General features: G+C 39.4%; 3 protein-coding genes and 1 long non-coding RNA gene across 6 annotated transcripts; 2 read left to right on the forward strand and 2 right to left on the reverse strand.

The window, feature by feature from the left end:
- Positions 1 to 75: 75 nt before the first annotated feature.
- LOC108628275 (uncharacterized) lies at positions 76 to 970 on the forward strand. Its single transcript, XR_001916780.2, has 2 exons — positions 76 to 234; positions 325 to 970. It is a non-coding gene; the product is annotated as an uncharacterized LOC108628275 (long non-coding RNA).
- Positions 968 to 14,661, reverse strand: LOC108628272 (uncharacterized). The gene is made up of 5 exons (XM_018030082.2): positions 14,450 to 14,661; positions 11,965 to 12,082; positions 6,721 to 6,837; positions 5,446 to 5,948; positions 968 to 5,325 (listed from the first exon to the last, which is right to left on the reverse strand). The coding sequence occupies exons 2-5, from the start codon at positions 12,073 to 12,075 to the stop codon at positions 4,797 to 4,799; spliced, it is 1,260 nt and encodes a 419-aa protein (XP_017885571.1). The 5' UTR covers positions 12,076 to 12,082; positions 14,450 to 14,661; the 3' UTR covers positions 968 to 4,796.
- Positions 14,662 to 14,784: 123 nt separating this feature from the next.
- Positions 14,785 to 17,979, forward strand: LOC108628273 (transmembrane protein 230). 2 transcript variants are annotated; one of them, XR_003389605.1, is made up of 5 exons: positions 14,785 to 14,889; positions 14,956 to 16,270; positions 16,339 to 16,461; positions 16,541 to 17,638; positions 17,727 to 17,979. XR_003389605.1 is itself a non-coding variant. In XM_018030083.2 (5 exons), exons 3-5 carry the CDS (start codon positions 16,178 to 16,180, stop codon positions 16,676 to 16,678), a joined length of 354 nt encoding a protein of 117 aa, XP_017885572.1. In that variant the 5' UTR covers positions 14,785 to 14,889; positions 14,956 to 15,152; positions 15,860 to 16,177; the 3' UTR covers positions 16,679 to 17,979. The 2 variants fall into 2 exon arrangements, 1 of the variants encoding a protein (XP_017885572.1); XM_018030083.2 differs by having other exon boundaries at positions 14,956 to 15,152; positions 15,860 to 16,270; positions 16,541 to 17,979.
- On the reverse strand, positions 17,891 to 19,645 carry LOC108628238 (uncharacterized). Of its 2 annotated transcripts, none has more exons than XM_026816381.1 (4): positions 19,260 to 19,645; positions 18,934 to 19,167; positions 18,268 to 18,504; positions 17,891 to 18,187 (listed from the first exon to the last, which is right to left on the reverse strand). In XM_026816381.1, the coding sequence occupies exons 1-4, from the start codon at positions 19,339 to 19,341 to the stop codon at positions 17,967 to 17,969; spliced, it is 774 nt and encodes a 257-aa protein (XP_026672182.1). In that variant the 5' UTR covers positions 19,342 to 19,645; the 3' UTR covers positions 17,891 to 17,966. The 2 variants fall into 2 exon arrangements, with proteins under 2 accessions (XP_026672182.1, XP_026672181.1); XM_026816380.1 differs by having other exon boundaries at positions 19,240 to 19,645.
- Between the last annotated feature and the right edge of the window lie 6 nt (positions 19,646 to 19,651).

The raw sequence follows: 19,651 nt of genomic DNA on the forward strand, positions 1-19,651 counted from the left end.
GCCCGAACGGCGACGAACGCCGACGGACGATCCCGAGGCCGAGCGAGCAACGCGCATGGCGCAGCAACCCAGTCACCTGTCGTCTCTTCTCCTTCTCGTAGAACGCTCGGCGCAGTACCTCGTGAAACATTTCCAATATTCTCCACTCTGCACAGTCTGCACCATCTTTCTCACCCATGTCCCGTCACTCCACAGTTGTACACGCCATTTTAAACCTACGATCTGCTTCTAACTGTAAGACGATTGGTATCAACTCGATTCGTATCAAACAGCGACGAGTAGCGTTTTTTGTGCTGTACCTTTATCGTGAGTTTGTGCTTTCAGTGACTCATTTATGCCAGGATAATGGGGAAATCTTCATTCCCTCGTACCTGTGGTGAATATCAGTAACTTGTGGCCGATTGGATTTTTATATCGCAGACTATGGGTTCGTGAGGTACATGTTTAAAGTCTAACTCGCGACGGGAACTGGTGAACTTGTGTGAATTGACAGTTTCGAAGTATGGGACAGCTGACTGTGAAGAAACATGGTTTAATGCGAGATCTTTAGGAATCAGGGATATTTAACTATGTATACCTAGTACTGTGAAATGTGGCTGCGAAGTTTCAACAAGAACGTTGGTGTAATGTTATCGAACGTTGATCGATCGTGCTTTACGAATTGTTAATCGTTCCGAGCAATGTAAGTGTGCGATCATACTTCTTTACTTGTTTCAGGAATTGTAAGTCGTTTTCGTTTAGAAACATCAGGTGCCCTGTAAGATAAAAGCGATGAATGTCTAGAAATGAAGACTGTGAAAAACTGAATTCAGAGAACTCAAATAGAATCAAAAAATGTACGATGAGTTTTGAGCAACTGAACTATGAGTTTCTTATGTTAAACGTAAATTGAATAAACGCGGTTGATATGCACCGGAAAATTGTGTCGATAAGAGAGTGAGCAATAAATTATACCACCGTTGAAAAATCATATTTGTTTGTTCCGTTTATTACCTAAAGCTCTCTTCCAATGTCCAGTTTTCATAAAACTAGCGGTATCTCACGCTATACTTCTTTTTTTTTATCCTTATCGAACATACAAATTGCACAAATCAGTGTCTACTAGCGCGGTAGACGAACTGCACTTTCCAAACATCACGCACCATTTACGATTTAACTTTAGTACTTCTCGCTCCGTACAGTAAATAAACTTTCGATAAGTTATTCGTTCGTAATATATAATCCTTCTCTTATTTATCCAACAATTTTTCTCTTTTTTATAACTTTCATATTATGTAGTGTGACAGAAATTTAAGTGTTGCTCCAGACAAGAATTTTTGTTGTTGCGGAAGGTAACGTGCACGAGAAGATAGGAAGGATATATATATATATATGTGTGTGTGTATATATGTATACGTATATCATATATATTTACAATAAGTGTCGAAGAAACGTGTTGTTTAGGTGTCGACAGACGGATTTTAGGCCTATTTCGCGAAACACTGATTTGCACTGCGCTAAGGTTTAGCGAACTATGTAGATGCAGGCGTAGATTTAATTTTAGTGATTATTTCGTTGTTGCCCGTCATTTTTTCATTCGGACTAATGTTCGTGACTTCCCGTTGCAACGGTTCAATTAAAGGACAAGCATCGTGCGAGAATATACGATTGTTATCAAAAAGTATTGTTCAAAATTGATAGCTCGTTACTGTTCATTAACTATCTACGATAAGTCTTTCAGAATACAGGGTAAACGATGTAACTCGGAAGAATTTATGCGAACCAGTGCAACGGAATTGCACGTCACGCGGCTATTACGAGAAATCGTTTTGTGCGAGTGATATGCGCACTAATCGTCGGAAATCAATTGACGCCAGAACAATCGACTGAAGCTATACTTAAAATATATGGAAGTAAATCTTTACCTTAATTTCGAAACAGCTTTTAACCGAGATGAAGCGAGAACATATGAATCGTCCATTTTTCGTCAGTTAACTCGTCAACAGGTTACTTGATCTTGAGTAAGTTCGGTTTTTCTGCCTGGGATATTTCATGATCAGAACTCTACTTCTTTCGGTTGCAAGGACACAAATTGATATGTACAGGAATAAAGAGAATGAAATTTCACCGATATTCTGGCAATAAGTAGTATTAACGACACAAGGAGCAGCAGCACTTTTTTTTCACGAGGGTTAACGATAATTGACATGGCGCGATCGAGGAATCGATTCGAGAAGACGCTGCGCGGGAGAACTTAAAATCGAAAGAAAAACAAGTCTAGCGACAGCGCCGCTAACCGCCTCCGCTATCTAGTATTAAATGTAGGAACTACCATGAGGTTTTCGATCGTGAAAACATATGATTTATGTTCTATCCGGAGTGATCCGCGTTATCGAAGTTACGTATAATAATTGTTATTAGTGCGCTTTCCGTTTCGTTCATCGATAGAGTGATTCATGTTTCCTCGTAACAACCGTTCCACTTTGTTTCAATCGTTTCCGCGAATCCAGATTGTGCACAGTGTAAGAAAATGTGTAAGAAATCGTGACGGATTCTGTAGCCCAGGTAAGATTAATTACTTCGAAATACGAAATCCAATTTTTCAGATGTTCGCTGATTAAGCGACTTGTATCAATTTACGTTTACACGTTTAACGCTACGTTGTTGCGTACGTTCAAAATATCAATGTTTGCTTCCTCAGATTTGTCCAATTATCTTCTTTGTACCGCGGTTAGGTCAACATACCCAACGCATAACACGATTTGCGCTCAGAGGACAATAATTTGTCACGACGTTTCATATAATAAGATTTCGTTCCGTATTCATCGACTGTTGCTATTCACGCCGTTCGAACCGATACCAATTGTTCCGTTGGTCCTCCAAGATCTCAGTTAACTGAATCGATGTAAAAACGGTCAATTTTGTATCCGCTACTCTAAGCACGTTGGTGACGACACATCAATGGAATTCAAGGTGTTTCTCAGCGTGTCCCGTTCGTCCTTAACAACGATCAATTTTTCGCCTAGATTCTAAGTAATTTTCTTTTACGGTACTGCGACCAGAGCGTAAGAGTGGAGTGGGAAAAATATCACAGCTGACCCCCGGAAATGTCGAAAATCCAAAATAAAGGAGGGATTTTTGAGGGCCTTCGAGGAACGACCCGGTCGTCCCAGCTCCGACCTTTTTCAAAACCTGTTTTCTCTTACACGCGCGATTCTATGCCGCGTCGAACAACATCGACGAGACGTATCATCTGCATACATGTATATAATATATGTATATATCTAACATAGAAAAAACAATACAAATATTGACTATCTAGACTCTAAAAAGGACTTCTCTTTAAGCGAACCGGGCCGATCGGGCTTCCCTTTTTTTTGCGCGGTACAATTCGTATATCATACATGTATATTCTGTAAACTAATAGTATTTATCAATCGTATGGTCTATTAATATTATTATCATGGCTCGCACGCTAGACCGATAGCTGTGTCCGTGCGCTGAGTCACCTGACCAATTTCCCTGTCCTTCAAACACATTTGTACTGATAGAAATTGTTCAGCTTCTAATAAAAAAATATTCGAACGGTTTCTTGAAATCGTAAAAGAGACAGACGGACCCATCGCCCGTAATCCCTTAATTAAATTCGAAACGAGATCACGCAATGCGCGTGTTCGTTCAAAAGCTTGAGGATCGATTTTAGAGAAAATTTTCTTTCACTATGTAAATATATATACATATAAGTACTGTTTAGTTTACAAGTTTTCACTCGTATTATCGCGCTTGAATATTTACTGCGCTCGAGCGCACTGGCACAGTAATTGGCTTCTACTTGTATTAAGGAAAGCGTGTCGAGGTCGCACGAGGCTTCTCAATTTCTGTTCGGAACGCTACTTTTATCATAAGGAAATTATAATCACAGATTGATACGGCGCGAAAATCTTATAAGCAGTCGCGCTGTTTGTTTTTATCTCTTTTTTGTTTCTTATTATAATTATGATAGGATTCGTCGTTTGGATAGTGCGTGTGGTTAGTAATTCAAAGTCTATCGCGTTTTGGTCGCTACGAGAGATTAACGAGTCGCTCGTCGCTCGACTTTAACGAAAGCACTTATTTCAATTTTTACTCGTTAAATATTCTTGCCAATTATATTTAATTTATACGACAAACAACGATTTAAACTCACGCTCTACTCGATAAAAACTCGAGGATACGAATACCTACGTCGTACCTAATCGGCTGCGGCAGTCGATTCGAAAATACTCCAGCAAATTAATGTCACGGTTATTTCTCGATCGTGACAAACACACGGAATACGAGATGATAGACTTTGAAATAATCTACTCTTGGCAATTCAAAGAATACCTCTGTTTCCTGAGATCTTCACGATACTCTTCTAACAGTGATATGAGGAACCCGTACGCAGCATAACGTTGTAATACTTCTTCGTACGCGAATCGAAGCCTCGCACGAACGCGGTGCCATAATCAAGTTTCTTAAAATAATTCTTTATCTCTGTTCTTCGGTCGTGTCGCTCGAGAGATCGCCCTAATGAAAGGTCTTAGGACATATCATCGATCCAAAGTACTTTCCATTATCATCAACTGTCGAGTTAATTATAGAATTTTTCTTTTAGACGAGAGCTGTAGTCGAATTTCTAAAGAATTTATATATAATTAGTTTTTCCCGATTACCTGGCAAACATCGCTATCTTTTTTTCTGACGATGGTATCAATTAGCAGCTGTGGAAAAAAGAGCAGACTCTCGAGCAAACGACATGACGTAAACCATGGACCTCTCGAATAATCGAACTTTAATTACTCCCCAGCGCATGTTCCTCCGTCGTCTTGATTACCACAATCGTCGGTCGCCGTTCCATCATCCTGTACATCAACTGTTTCCTCGACTCCTTCAGTCGATTCTTCAGTCACCTCTATTCTTTCGTTAACTCCTTCGGACAATTTTGTTTCCACCTCGAATTCGTTTCCACTTTCGAATCTGTCGTCGGGATCCTCGATCACCATGTCGGCATTATCCTCTTCTTCCAATAACTCGTCGGTCTCTACAGTTTCCACGTTGATAGAAATGTCTTCCTGACTTCTGAACGCGTCCACGACGCTTTGTTCGATGGTCAACTGCCTAGTAGCATTCTCCAAATTTTCCCTTAAATTACGACTCATTTCGTTCTCCTCGTCCTGCCACGTCGACGGGATGAACGTCATCCGGACAGTCTGATAGAGCTTCCTGAAGCCCAGCTTCTTGTACAGACTTTGGCTGGCTTCGTTTTCGGGACGTATCACCACGAAAGGCTGGTAACCCTTCTCGACCACACGTTTTGTCAGGTACCTACGATTTTGCTATTATGAATGAAGAATCATGATGAAACGTTTTAACGAAATTAGCAGCTCCTCCAATTTTCTCAGAATTAAGCTCGATACTTCAATTACCAAATGTAAATCTGTTTACCTTACTAATTTCGTCCCGTAACCCTTCCTTCGGTGTTCTGGCTTAGTCTGCATGGAGAACATGGCTCCATAGTAAGACTGGACCATCCAGGCAGCTAAACTGCCTTTAAGGAAGACTCCGCCTGCCGGAAGCTTATCGATTAATCGTCGGAAGAGCTCATGGCACTCCATATCGTTGGCGGGATACAATTCGTAGATCCCCTTAGCGTGTTCAGCTTCCAAAGGTAGAACCTGAATGTCGGGGTCCAACTCTTCGTCCGGTTCCTCGAAGACGTCCAAGTTCAGAGGGTTCTTGCATCCGAAGACGTCCCCTACTACCCTCTCGATCGTACCAGTGCCCTCGTAAAGTCGCATCAGCTCCTCGGCAATGTCGTAGTGAACGAAATTTATGTAGAGGGGTTTCGACCAGTCGATCAGAATGTCCTCGTCCCTCAGTAATTGAAGCAGTTCTAGTCGATCATTAGGACAAAAGACGCCCACGCTCTCGAACAGCAAACCGTGCGGCTGTAACGCGGAGGATCGATCATTAATTTTAGATATCAGAAGCGAGGGTTACATGAATTTTTCTGTCCGGGACGAATTTCCGTGATTCGGAAGTTCGCCCCGGTCGGTCCCGTTTAGGGATGTATTGGCTATACAGTCAATCCCAAAAGTTTATGCACTNCTTCCGACGTCTGATTTCTTTTTAATTATAGGAAATTCCTTTTTTCTAAGGTACATAAACTTTTGGAATTGACTGTATAGCCAATACATCCTTAAATGATAAACAAGTGGAGAGGAATATCGAAGTTCTCGGCCGCGGTTAATTTACAAACTGTCAGGATTCCGAGAGGACGCGAAGATCGAATGATAGGAACTTATCGAACGAGCGAAGATTGCGGGCAGGAGGTTGATTAAGTAAAGAGCGTGAAATAAGACGGGACAGTAGACTAGACGAGTTGCGAGCGGTGGAAACTGGCTGGCAAGGCTGCGGAACAAAAGATTGGCCACGAGCCAACCGAGGATTTGGGCCAACTTCTCTGCACCCTTGCCCGATACATTCAGAAACAAGATTTACTTGTCGAACGCACGCGAGATAAAAGTTCTCCTCTCAGTTTTATCGTTTCTTTGTTACATTTTATTAAACGATCTGCTATTACTTTTTTCTTAAATGTATGCGACGTACCTTCCTCTTTCATGTAAAACAGATTGCATCTGCTATGCGGCGCGAGGCTTTTATCGATGCCACTTATGGCTTAATATAAAACGAATGGATTCTGTTACTCTGTATACTCACAGATAACGTCATGCCTGGGAAATGCAAACAGATCGCATCATCGGGCCAGTCATTAGCCACGTAAAAATGGAAATCCCATATTCTGTCTTGCATATAAGTTAGCAGCGTTTGGTGAAACTGTGAAACAAAAAGAATATTAACTACGAAGTCTTGCGTGTTTTTGTAGCAATCAGATTACATCGTACCAAGCAGAATAACACATTACGAAGTAATAGGTCTAAGGAACATTTCGGAATCTTTTCATCTAGTGGTAGAATCGGAAAAGTATGAAGACCCGTGGGTTAAAGGCTTGCACGATGATAGAAAGGGTGGATATTTATGAGGCAGCTGCAGGATAAAGAGGAATAGATATAGACATAGCCGAGGGCAATGCACCATAGACGTCTACTCTTAGAATAAACTACATCTGATAGCTCTTTAATTTAAAATGAAACGCTCATCTGATTCGCAGGAAAAAATGTTAATATCGTTGGAACTATGTAGCCAATTATGTCGTCGCCGGTAATAAATGAATCATTATCGAGACGATTGCCAGCAACGATAAAAATTCCTGAAAGGAACTGCATCGATTGCAACACATACGTACTGAATGCAGTTTACGCAGAGCACGATGCGAGCTACCAGCCAGATAACAACCTCTCGGTTGAAGTTGAAAGTAAGTAAATAATCGACGGTGGAAGCTATTGCGGAACGCTGTCCTAGATTTTATGTAACAGTTGCACCAGCAAGAATGGTCGAGTATCATGCCCGGCAAACGTTCTAGCGATTTCACACGTCGCGTCGCGTCGTCGTCGATTCGATGCGGAATTTTAATGGAACCCGGATAATGCACGTGACTCAAGCGTCTCTTTCATTAATCTCGCGTTCGTCATTATCAATACCTGTTCCGTCGCGTACTAACTTCTTATTGACGCATTTCGTGTATGTATGCACGAGATCTATCGCCCTCGTTCAGACTGAGAGTGGTGAATCCTTTTTGAGGAAAGCGAATGGCCTCGCTTCTAAAATATTTGCTGGTATGAATGTCGCGTAATAAAATGTTTCTCATGCGACACCGGCGAGGTATAACCGGTGTAGATTTACATATCGCCGGCTCGATCTCGACGAAATGCAAATGAGAAAGTTGCACGAATTGTTTCGACTACGTATTCCGGTATTTTCGAGACGGAAACATTTACGCGTTTACAGGTAAACTAATTCCGGAAGGGAAATTTAATTACACTGTCGAGAAAAATGTTCGACCTGTTCATTCGATAAAACATTCTTCTATCGTTTTCTTCGTAGTTGCGCGTGAAACTGATTTTAATTAAATTCATTAAAGTTCAATTAGTTTTACTTTTTATTTTTTAAAAATTCTTCTCACACACGAGAAAAGTGCAACTAAAAAGTTGCGAACGATTCGGCTTTCAGAGTTTTAGTTCATTGTTTGTAGATCGTAGGAACTTTAGTCTAGTTGGTAATGAGTTAAAAGTCGTGTAACCTAATTCGCACACCTTCAAAGTATTTAATAATAGAACGGCACGTAAATGCAAGCGGCTGTAGATAAGTAAGATGCAGCTTCATTATTTTCGATATGTAAACGCTTTAATTAAGCTTAAACTCGCCGGGAACAAACGTGCATTACCGGTTTCGCAGCTCGTGCCTTAATGGAAAGCAAACTTCAACTAAATAGTTGATTAACATTTCTTCAAGTCAGTGCAATCTATTTTCATTACTCGGAACAATTACAGTCTAAAGAAGAGGACTTGCACTATAGTTATCTCTTTCAAACTCATTATTCTATAAATGGTCCAAGACGACTCGACGCGCGATAAAAGAAGGCGTGGCAAACATCTCACGTTTTGCGCACCTTATTTTCCGCTGGGTCTTCAGAATAAAAAAGAAAAGACGTGCAATTCAAAAAGTGCTACGTCGAAGCTGCTCATTATCGAGCTTCTCCAAAGCAAGAATGCTCGTTAAGAATCACTGTGACTGTGGTGTTGGATTCGCGAGGGGCATCGATTCGAATGCGAGTTCGAAAGAGCGTGCACGGTATCGCGTGTGCATGTCCTGACGCAGCCTTGACCCTGCCTGCCTCTCTGGATGGCACAGCTTTCTTCGAGGATCGCTATGCGGCATTCGTTCTATGCTGTCTGAGGCGTCAGGTCGCAACGCGACTTACTACCCACATAATGCGAAACATGGTAGAAACGCCGCTGTTCATGTCCTATACGTCCAATGAAGACCTTGTGAGAAATTGTACGATTATCGTCGGATTAATAACAGTGTTAAACGAGCGAGGAATCCCAAAAACTTGAAGAACTCCTTATCGAAGATTAAGACGAGCTTGAAACTGCTTCGAGCATTATCCACTTAAAATGCAAGGCCAATTCGAAGTAATCATTACTCACTGTGTACTCAGTTCAATCTCTATCAGATATGACTTATGCTTTTAAAAACATACTAAACATTCAGGAATCATTCAGAAACATCTATCGTTTAATGCAGCTGAAAGAGATTACGATCATAAATAAGCGGCAATCGACTCTCTCAGTAACGTTGAAAGAGTTATGCAACATCAGATTCCGACATAAGGACAAGTCTCGTTGATATCGCGATAAGATTACGCGTCGATCATGTATACGTAGCCCTGGCCTTGACATCCCTCCTCGAGGTACACTTTGCGCATTCATACTGAATCGAGATGACATGGCGTGGCCTGCAGTCGTAACAATACCATCGGCGCATAAACTCCCCTTTGAATCAATACCAAGTTACAATTTCAAGCCATAGTACTTGTGACAATTTCATAAATAAATTCTACTCGAATTGAAAAATCAGATGTATAGGGATATGGATTTGGAATAGAAGACTGTAGAAATAGAACATGCTTCTTGATTCTTGCTACGTAATGTTCTGCTGACTGGATAGTGAAAGGCAAAAGAGAATCAATACAGGCACGTTATCTGGACATAATAGAATTTGCATGCCTCTTTAGATTAGGTGCACGGAGATCTGTCTAATTTTCAAAGGGTTTCAGGAGTCTGTAGAATACAAATAGATTGGAAAAAATTCGAGGTCGTTTTCTCCGTTTCGCAATAGGTGCTCGATTATTGTGAATATCAATCAACGTTACTCGCGCAAAACGATTTCGAAGTCGTAATAATCTCCGCAGAGGCCGATCATAGTTATTGCAGTTACACAACTGTAATCTTTGATGCGTGAAATATTCAGCAATGATACATCGCCGCGTGTGCAATGTATCTTTTGAAATCTTCGAAATTACCTATGGTAGTTCCCAATTTTCGATTTCTAATAAAAGCTTCCAAGTTCCGTTGCAAAATGAAAAGCGATACGAGAAGAAGGAAACAGAATGTATTTTCGTCAATGGTTAGACGATAATTATACTAAAAAGTAGGTATCGTGTAAACAGTTTTACTAGTACTCAGGAGAATATTGTACGGAGTTTATTATAACTTTCTCTTGCCTAACCGGTATCACAGCTCGAGTATCGTTAGCGTTAACAGGTGTCCGTTGCATATACATATGTACAGAACAAGTCAATAACAAGTGTTTTATACATTTTCTTATTATCCAATGATTTTGATAAAATTGTATGAATTTGTTATACGAGATCATTAATTATATTTTGACAAAACGAGATGCATGTACATGATATGTCTGTCTAATAAAATCTGTAACTAGGTAGATAAATAACATTTCTTATTGATTCACTCTGCGTCGTCGTATCCAATTCTTCATTGTGTGCGAGGATTGCTGTAACTTCATCGAACCGTGCAATAAGAACGGCTGTAAAAATGTACGGAACGCTGCAAGCGTGTTGGCGTAACAAATAAATACCAAGTCAGAGGAGCACGTTTAAATAGTCGCGTCGTATTTTATAGGTAAATCGTGAATAATGATGTTAGAGAACTAGGTTTAGTTCAGTTTTAATAACTTGTTGTGATTTATCTGCCATCATTTACGATGAGATTATTGCGAACTCTATTAGAACAGTGTGCCTCGTTCAATAATGTAATTCCCTGGACGTCCGCATTCATTGAACACGCTATCAGGAGAATTGAGATCGAGCAGAGCCACGATTCGCGATCGTAAATAATATCTAATCCGATCCTTGGAGGGATCAGTATTCGCGTCACGGGAACGAGAGAAATCGAACCGACAACGTAGCATTCATCCATTCTGGAGCAGTGAGAAGTATCCGAGCAGGTATAGAAGAACAGTTCTCACAATCACAAGTGCTTCATAGCATTATTCGACGGCGATCGATCGTTCTTAATAGTGTTCGATACAGTTTAATAGCAGCAGCAACGATACTCGATGATGCAGGATATCGTCTTATTGCCGCATAACGATTCTAACAGGCGATAAAGCGGAACGTAAAGCGACGGAAGCTCCTTGAACCAGCGTTAAAATAAACGATCGCGGCTCCATGGGTGGAAAGTGACGAAAAAATATCACGGCTCTTACACGCGCGATTGAGCACGCGGGGCCGTCAAATGCTGCGACAAACGGCTTTGCAGTCGCGCAATCGGCGCGCGCGCACAGCCTTATCCGTCAATCTCGTGCAACGTTTAAAAAAAAGAAAAGAAAATCGCTTTACGCGCACAACGACCTGTAAGTATCAACTGTGGCGGCCTTGACACTAACCTGCCGCAACGGCCGGTCACTTAAACCGGGTTACGACGGAAATACTACGCGTGGACTGCTTCCTCCGCGTCGGTAATTTCATCCCGCCGATTCGCGGCCTCTCCCTCAAGGACCCTTGCGAATTATCCTCTCCGTTCCGTTTTCATCCCGACCCACTGACGAATTCTACTGCTCTTGCCTCCTGCGATTTTTTACTTCGCTTTTCGAATCTCGGTTCAGTCGAGCCCGTTGGAAAGAGCAGAACCGATCGTGTTTAGAATAGAAAGGTAGCCGACAAGGACTTCGGTAGGATAATTTAAAGGCGGCGAACGTGTACAGGTGTCGGCCTTTGTTCGTGTTAAATTCCCTTACAAGATGCAAAGCAGAGAATTCCAAAGACCTTAACCTTGCGATATTAATCCTGGCATGCATCCTATGCACGTAAATTTACGTGTCGCTTCGTTCCACGAAGGTCGAACGAAATTGGAATGGTCATTTTTTGTTGTACGCCAGCTCGTGATTGCGCATGTTCCTTCCGCATAGTACGATGTTATGCGAAATTCGATGAACAGCATCTTATTTTCTCTAGTCGGTAAATATAAAACTGGCACGCACCTTAAGAGATTCAGGCAGGTAGTTAGCAAGAAAATCCAACAGCTCAGGCAATTCTTCCTCGGCTAGCAGACGAAAGTTCTGACCTCGAACCGCCACTTCCGGGCCCTCCATACTGAAACTAATTACCAAGATATCATTGTGCGAGCGGCACGAACCCCATTTGGTCCATCTATAAAACGCACGTGGCTCTATCCCACAGCGCGCTCAACAAAATTACTTTCTACAGACTTTTCCCTCGTATTTAAATTCGCCCTGTAAATTTTTCTCCAGACTGAAATGCATTATTAAATAAGTTTCGCATGATCTTGAATTCTCAACGTGCCTTTAATAATTCGCATCTACAATTTCGAAAAGCAAGCTTTGTAATCGTGATTTAAACGAATTCTCTCGAGGAGAAACATGCGATCGATTGGTACGGATCGAAACGTCGTAAAGAAGGCGAGGTAAATTGACCTGTGATTAGCGAACATTAAAGGGGCAACGTGGAGGTTGACTCGCGCGTTTTCGTGTTCGTTCACAGATGCATTATCGATAATCCGCTCCTGTGTGACGACGATTACGTAATTCCCGGCACTTCTGAACTTTTGAAACGTCGCTACGACCGGTGAAGAGCAACCGGTAAGCTTATCGCCACGAGTAAAATGTGCCCGTGCTAGGTCAGACTCGTATTCATTATCTTTCGTGTTAATAGTTTCGACCTTCGACGTTCCGTGAGAATAGAGAATGCTCGTTAAAAAGTGATACATGAATATTAATTCAAACGGAATACAATGATCCCGACGAATGAAAGATCGCAGCGACAAGAATGAATTGTAGAGGAAAACGCGCCGCGGAACTCGTTACTTGGGATATTCGATGCATAAAACTGTGGAAGCTCGCGGGTGTGCTTGAGGCTTACTTAGAAGTTCGAACGCTCAAGGATTCAAACTTTCAGACTTGAGAACTTCGCGTCTTAAGAGCCAAAGAACAAAATTAAGGAAACGGATATTTCGCAGAGTAAATTCTGGAAGGTCGAAGATCTTATTGTAAGTTAAAGCACTAGTGCTTTCTTCTGTTGTTCGAAATGATTGGATGAGGCTAAAGCGCATTATCTGTCGAGTGTCGACGGTTATCTGTCTACGTAACGAGCTTAGTTGTACAAGCGCTGTCAACGAAATCGTTATCGATATAATTCCCGTATTTTCTCGTTATTAGCTAATAACTGGGATCTCTAGTATCGCTAGAAACAACACGTTTAAACGACGCATTACGTCAACCGTATTATGATGAATAATAAAGTGACAAGGAGTTGGCGTTGATTAAAACAAAGATAAATTAGCCCTCTTCGTTTTCTCCAGAGCGACGTTCTTTTATTCACGTTTTAATTGACAAACGTTCGTAAAGGTCATTAATTTTAACAGGCAGTGGGTAAACGAACAACTCTTGTTGACTGGTTTCTGTTGACAAATTAAATATACTGTAAAATCACTTTACGTAGAATGTCAGAGTGTTAAAGTTACGTTGCAAGAGATATTGATCCAATCGATGAACCGAAAACAGATATAGAATGTGCATATCGATTGGTTCAGCGTATAAACATCGAACACAATCTTGATCGGAGCCATTGAATTTTTATTGAATTTATGACAACGAAATGGTCTGATGCACTGAATGAACTATTTTCATGATAAATAAAATTATGTCCCTCATTCCCGATTAAATAATAATAATAATAATATTAATAATAGTAACAATAATAGAAACTGCGCACAAACATTCATTTCGCAACATTATGCCAGCCGTATTTCACACGCCATTCCCAATGAATGTTTAAGTATTACGTTGGAATTATTGTGACCAGAAGACAATGAAGCGCTTAAAACAACGAGCCCGATGAAAGTAGTTCAATTCTAATAAAAGAAAGTCCAACAAAACTTGATGGGATCATCCTTTATGACTCGTGAAATCGCTGACACAGCAAAGCAGAGAGAATAATTCTTCAGAATCCCTTTCTTTCGGCTTCTAAAATGGGATTACTTCACCTGGAATATTTCAACGGATTTATCGGTGTTAATTTATTATACCCGCCCGCGTCACATGTCTGCGCAATCAGAACTCTATTGTTTTCGTATCATAATTGAGCGCGTCTCGCGTTGCCAGAACAACTAAGCATTTTCGTTTCTCAAACGTGATCAGGATAGAAAAATGCGAGCACACGAGATATCGGGGGAGAAATCCAAACGTAGAACGACATCCCTGTGGCTGCGTACGAGGTGTATCATCAGTTATTGATGAGCAGTTAAGCAGTAATGCGCTTTCGGTGACTATTACAGGGAATGAGGCCGATGTCACGGCAGTGTCACAACAGGAAGCACTATGCAAGCTGAGAACGCACTGACAAACCCTTAGGGGATACACCACTGCGAAATAATCGTCTCTAGACCGATCCTTTAGACGAACTCCATCGAGGAACACTGTGATACCGTTACACTGACGTTCGATTTACCTGGATGGAACCTGACGTCCGGTGATCCTTGTCTGCAATATGATAAGGACACAGTAGCGCGATTGATCGGCGGACGTTCGATTGTCGAAATAAGCGAGAATATCACCGCGGCGTGTGAATGGATGACGGCGAGAACGATTGCAGGCTGTTGTCAAGGGGTAGTTCCAACGGAGGCACCCGCCCTCGTCGCCCCTTGAACTAGCACTGCCACCCCTAGGCCACCGTTACCCTCCGTGCACCGGACACCATCGTGCCACGCAGCGCAGGCGCCTTCAATTTTGTAGCAGCTTGTAACATTCTCTGCCCTTAGTACATATATAGACATAAACTTTGCTGAACTATCATTTCTCATTCTGTCAGTCTCTGAGGTTGAATTTTACTCTTAGTGGGCAGCTTTATAGTAATAAGCAACTGCGTATATATCAATGATTTGTTAAGAAGTATGTATTCAATTGTGGAATCTATGAATGTCTGTGTTAATATGTTACAATTATTGTAATTACTAGGTACCTGAAGTTAGTTCGTACAAAATCTTTCACGTCCATTGTACGCTGCAATCAGTGTCGCGGCGCCGCGCGCCGCGACGCGTTGCGACGCAGAAAGGCACAGCTTCCAACGCTTCCTCTATTTTCAATCAGGTTCGATTGATAAAAAGTGTAAATTAAGCTGTACCAGCTGCAAGCGTGGATCTTTCGAAAAGGAGGTCGTAATTCTTTTAATTTCTTAAATTCTGTTTAATCTGTACTATAAATTGCTGATCAAGTGTATTCCTTCGACGGACGTGGCCTAAAAACGACGTGGAACACCTGATTATTCCATGAAATTCCTATGGATAATCTGCTGTAGGATTTGCTTTTCCTTTCGAAATTCAGAATCATTTCGTATAAGAAATGAAGTATCCAAAGCATTATGTCGTATTTAAATAAGTACCGCAAAGAATCTTTCCTTCGCCTTATTTATTAGATGAAGTGATAAAAATTCCAGTAAAATGAATTCGGAATTATGCACTTCTTCAATCGAGAACCGTGAATGAATTAAATTATTCATAGCAAACCGGGGAAACTAAATAGAATTGAATAGTATTTTAAATACGGCTAGTCATTAATAATATGCAGTCATTAAGTGATACGTGGGATAACTGGTGTGCCGCGGGCAAACTCTTCTTGATAGTAAGACCTTTACGTCTTGACATTAAAGTTTTGTCAAGAATCGTTTGAATCGATTTTATAGAAAGCGCATGTGTAGATTCCTATAGCGGATGAAATCTTGGACCTTAATTTAAGTGATTTAAGCTTACATTCGTAGGGGAAGTTAATCTTAATGGTTTTTAAAATACGGTATTTATAAATGAATCTGGTTCTCCGGTATTAAATGTGTCAAGCATAAGAATTCAAAAACCTGTAATTGTAGATTCTTGAAGTACCGGCACACTGACAGTGTGACATCGGCAATAGATATTGCCGGCAACGATAGTTGAACTACCGACTGTTGGAATTACTATCGGTACGTCGATATTTTAAATATTTACTTAAGACAGGTGAGGTGAGACAGTGGAGTGGAGTGGACACAAATGATGTCAACGTAGTCAAGTGCGAACGTGTTTTATATCGTGTGTCTTTAAACTGATAAAACCCATATTATAAAAATTGTTGTGCACGAGAATTACTACGAATCGAAGACAACATGTGGGCCTAATCTGGTTTCACAGATGACATTCGCAGGGTGAATATGTCCAGAAGAAAACTCGGCAGTAATAAACAATTCAACAACGTGGATTACACACAGCTACTCGAAACCGATAATGGGTTTTTTGATTCCCAGGTTACATATCACACATCTTCGAGAATTCAGTTGTAAATGTAAAGTCTAAAATATATTTTCCTTTGCAGTTCGTGAGACCACCTATAAAAATACCATGGAAAGCTATTATGTTAGCAGCTCTCCTATTTGTTGGAGGTACCATCATGCTGATTGTAGGTAGTCTAATTGTATGTGGATACATTGATTCAAAGGTAAAGTGTATTCAAAGTATGTTCAGTATATCCCTGACGTAACATGATCGTAAGTTTAATAATTATGTATGTTTTACAGTATGCAGACCGTATGTGGCCAATTATTATCCTAGGAATTCTAATGTTTATACCAGGTGCTTATCATATGAGGGTTGCTATTTTAGCCTATCAAAAGGTACCAGGTTATTCTTTTGATGATATACCAGAGTTTGATTGATCAGAGTTAGATTTTTCACATGAGAATAGCCAAAAAGTACAACTTGTTGCGTTAAGTATTTAATTTATGTCATACTCTTCTGTACAAGCTGTCGGTTTTCACTTTTGCATTAGTGTTTTATTAACACACGATGTGCAAATATTGAGCTTAACGAAGATAAATGAAGATTATTAAATCATCTACAGTTTAATTGATCATATAAAACACATGTTATATATTTTTGTAAAATTGTTACATATTCTTAAAGTGTGCAATTAACTTGCACGTGTACATATTCTATGTACTATAATTAAATTATATTATACATTTCATCAATAAACTTAAGAGTTCCTACTTAAGTATCCTCTTTGGAATTTGTAACTAATCTGGCGTATATAAAATGTTTACAAATATGAATACATCAATTATTAAAATATACATAAGGAGAATATGTATAAAATCTAAATGTGGATGAATGAAGCAGTAGAGAGATGATCATGATCGAAGATCGCCAACAATTACGAAAAATTACGCTTTATGTATGCGAACACACTCTTGCCAGTCAACCGTTGTGTTCTTCCCGCCCTATGCATGAATAAAATAGGTGGATCAAATTCTTCTTGCAAGAGTTTTCTCACTAGTATCTTTGTTTCTTTGATTTTTTCATTTTCCTCGTTTGATATTCTATTTTCGAACAGACGCTTGTCCGTAGGAATGTCCTACAAAAGAAAATGAAATGTAATTCATAAATGCAATGGGCCGACGTGAGATTTCATGAAAAATATAACTTGCCTCAAAAATTAAATGTATACCACACGCATTTGGATGAACATGATCGATTGCATGGCCAATATTCGAAGATAAATGTTCCAGCAAATTCAGCATTGCAAGATGTATCTCTTCCTTCGTCCAGTTAACGTTTATAATCAAATACGTTACCGGACGAAACTAATTTCAAAGAGTGATTAAAATCATACACACGTATGTAATCTTTTATATAAATTTATATTGTTTACCTGCGGTGTGGAGTACATGCCTAAACCAACTGCAAATCTATACATTTCTTTAGTTAAATTCATGTCGATGTGGAATAATGCAGTAAGCAAAGTGCTAAATGTAATACTGTTCAACCTGAGCCCATAACATCTGATTAATTTCGTAATATCTACTATCATGTCACGATCTTTCGTCAGTACAATTGAAAGTACCAATTTGTTTGCAAGACTGTTGAGGTCTGTAAATAACGTCGTGTCTTTATTCGTTTACACTTGTTATATATGTATGTAAATATGGAACTTATTAATAAATGTTACATTATATAATCCAGTGCAAAAACGAATTTCTTACCAATTGGAATAAAATTTTTACTCTGATCTTCAGCTATTAAATCGAAAAGTGCAAGACCATGATGCGGATGCGTTTCGCAAAATGTATTTAATAAAAGCTTTATTATTTCTACTCTAGTCGAGCTATCGTCCTTAACACTTTGTACCTTCCATCTGTGCCGATTACTGTAAATGATATTGGTTCCTGTAAAAATACAGTTTCATAAAATTACCTATCTGTTTTTCATTTTTTTAGAAAAATGCGATACAATTTAACTAACTCACGTTTAACCAAAGTGAAAGCATCGAAAGCTTTCTTATTCTCTAAATATATCTCCGCAAAAAGCAACACGGTTGCAGCATTTAATTTGTACATTTCCATTTTAGATTCGAAAATGATTCGAAAATCTTTCATTAGCCTATACGCCAGTACCCAAAGTTTTTCTTTGGCTAAATTAGCCAAAGTAAGTATAGTAACTTCTGCCAGTATCTCGTAAAAGGTAGCTGTCCCACCCGTCTGGACTGTAATGTCCGAAACAAAAGTATGATAGCGTTAGGTATGTTTTTAAATAAATTGTAACATCTGAGTATAGAAAATTTTCATTTTATTTATTCAAATATTAATACAAAAATGATTTAAAAGTATGATTACTGCTTACACTGAAACTTTCTATAATGAATAGGACAGAAATCAATTTACTGTTTCAAACAAACTATGTTGTATATCTTTTCTAAAATTGTCCGATTCTTTTTAAATGTACACTTTGAGAACATTACAAATTATTTATCTATTACGTGTATGTTAAATATCAAATAAATGGATAAATGATAATTTATTACAAAATGATATGAATGACAACATATAAAAGTGAATTAGGAACAGAAATAGATTTTTAAAATATGTAGAAGATATACATCTTTCAGACATTAAATTTTACTGAATAATATTACCTGCGGTTGTTGCTATTTTAGTCAACTTATATGGAGAATATTTAATTTGATTACATAGTATTTGATACGTGGCTTTAGTGAAACTTGACTGTTCTTCGTTTCGTACTCCATTCAGAATTGACATAATATGCGTATAATTATCATGTATAAGTCCTTCCTCCAGCCTTCGTATATTTAAATAAACTTCCGGAAATCTACTTCTAGACAATGCAGAACATGGTTTCGATAAATTATCTAAAAATTATAATGGTCAGAAAAGTAAAAATAATTCTGCATGTAAGAAGAACTGTACGTTGTTTTCTGTACCTATTGGATACAATTTATACCGTAGGTTTTTATCTGGTTGACTTCCATTAAAGCTTGTCGATCTTGTTTCGCACACTGTACTTTCTGTCTTAAGATGCTCATTTTCTTCTGATGTAGTCTTAAATTGATCTTCTGCAGGACTCAACTCCGGTGATCTAATCGTACGTATCTGGGTGACACGTACAGTCTTTCGAACACTCTTATTGGATTCGAGTAAAGTTTTAAAACGCGATAATAAGTCCCCATTTACACGCGAAAGAATATCGTTATGTAATCTTTGCACTACATTTGTATTTATATCTTCAATGTTCGTTTTTGTGTTCGTGCATTCATCTAAGATGGTTTCTACTACTTCTACATCTAAATTTTCAATTTTCATAAGTAAATTTCTTAAAGTATTATAATAATTGAC

This window comes from Ceratina calcarata, unplaced genomic scaffold (genome assembly GCF_001652005.2).
Source record: "Ceratina calcarata isolate Rehan_Ccalc_2016 unplaced genomic scaffold, ASM165200v1 scaffold514.2, whole genome shotgun sequence".
Lineage (NCBI taxonomy): Eukaryota > Metazoa > Arthropoda > Insecta > Hymenoptera > Apidae > Ceratina > Ceratina calcarata.

Excerpts from the sequence above, each read along its gene's own strand:
- LOC108628272 (XM_018030082.2), bottom strand. The coding sequence starts at position 12,075 with ATGGAGGGCCCGGAAGTGGCGGTTCGAGGTCAGAACTTTCGTCTGCTA. Across the intron at positions 6,838-11,964 it reads ACCTGCCTGAATCTCTTAAG|TTTCACCAAACGCTGCTAAC; the intron begins GTGCGTGCCAGT and ends TTTGTTTCACAG. Across the intron at positions 5,326-5,445 it reads TACGGGACGAAATTAGTAAG|GTACCTGACAAAACGTGTGG; the intron begins GTAAACAGATTT and ends GCAAAATCGTAG.
- LOC108628273 (XM_018030083.2), top strand. The coding sequence starts at position 16,178 with ATGTCCAGAAGAAAACTCGGCAGTAATAAACAATTCAACAACGTGGAT. Across the intron at positions 16,271-16,338 it reads ATGGGTTTTTTGATTCCCAG|TTCGTGAGACCACCTATAAA; the intron begins GTTACATATCAC and ends TTTCCTTTGCAG. Across the intron at positions 16,462-16,540 it reads GTGGATACATTGATTCAAAG|TATGCAGACCGTATGTGGCC; the intron begins GTAAAGTGTATT and ends TATGTTTTACAG.
- LOC108628238 (XM_026816380.1), bottom strand. The coding sequence starts at position 19,618 with ATGAAAATTGAAAATTTAGATGTAGAAGTAGTAGAAACCATCTTAGAT. Across the intron at positions 19,168-19,239 it reads GTATAAATTGTATCCAATAG|ATAATTTATCGAAACCATGT; the intron begins GTACAGAAAACA and ends TATAATTTTTAG. Across the intron at positions 18,188-18,267 it reads TGCTTTCACTTTGGTTAAAC|GAACCAATATCATTTACAGT; the intron begins GTGAGTTAGTTA and ends GTATTTTTACAG.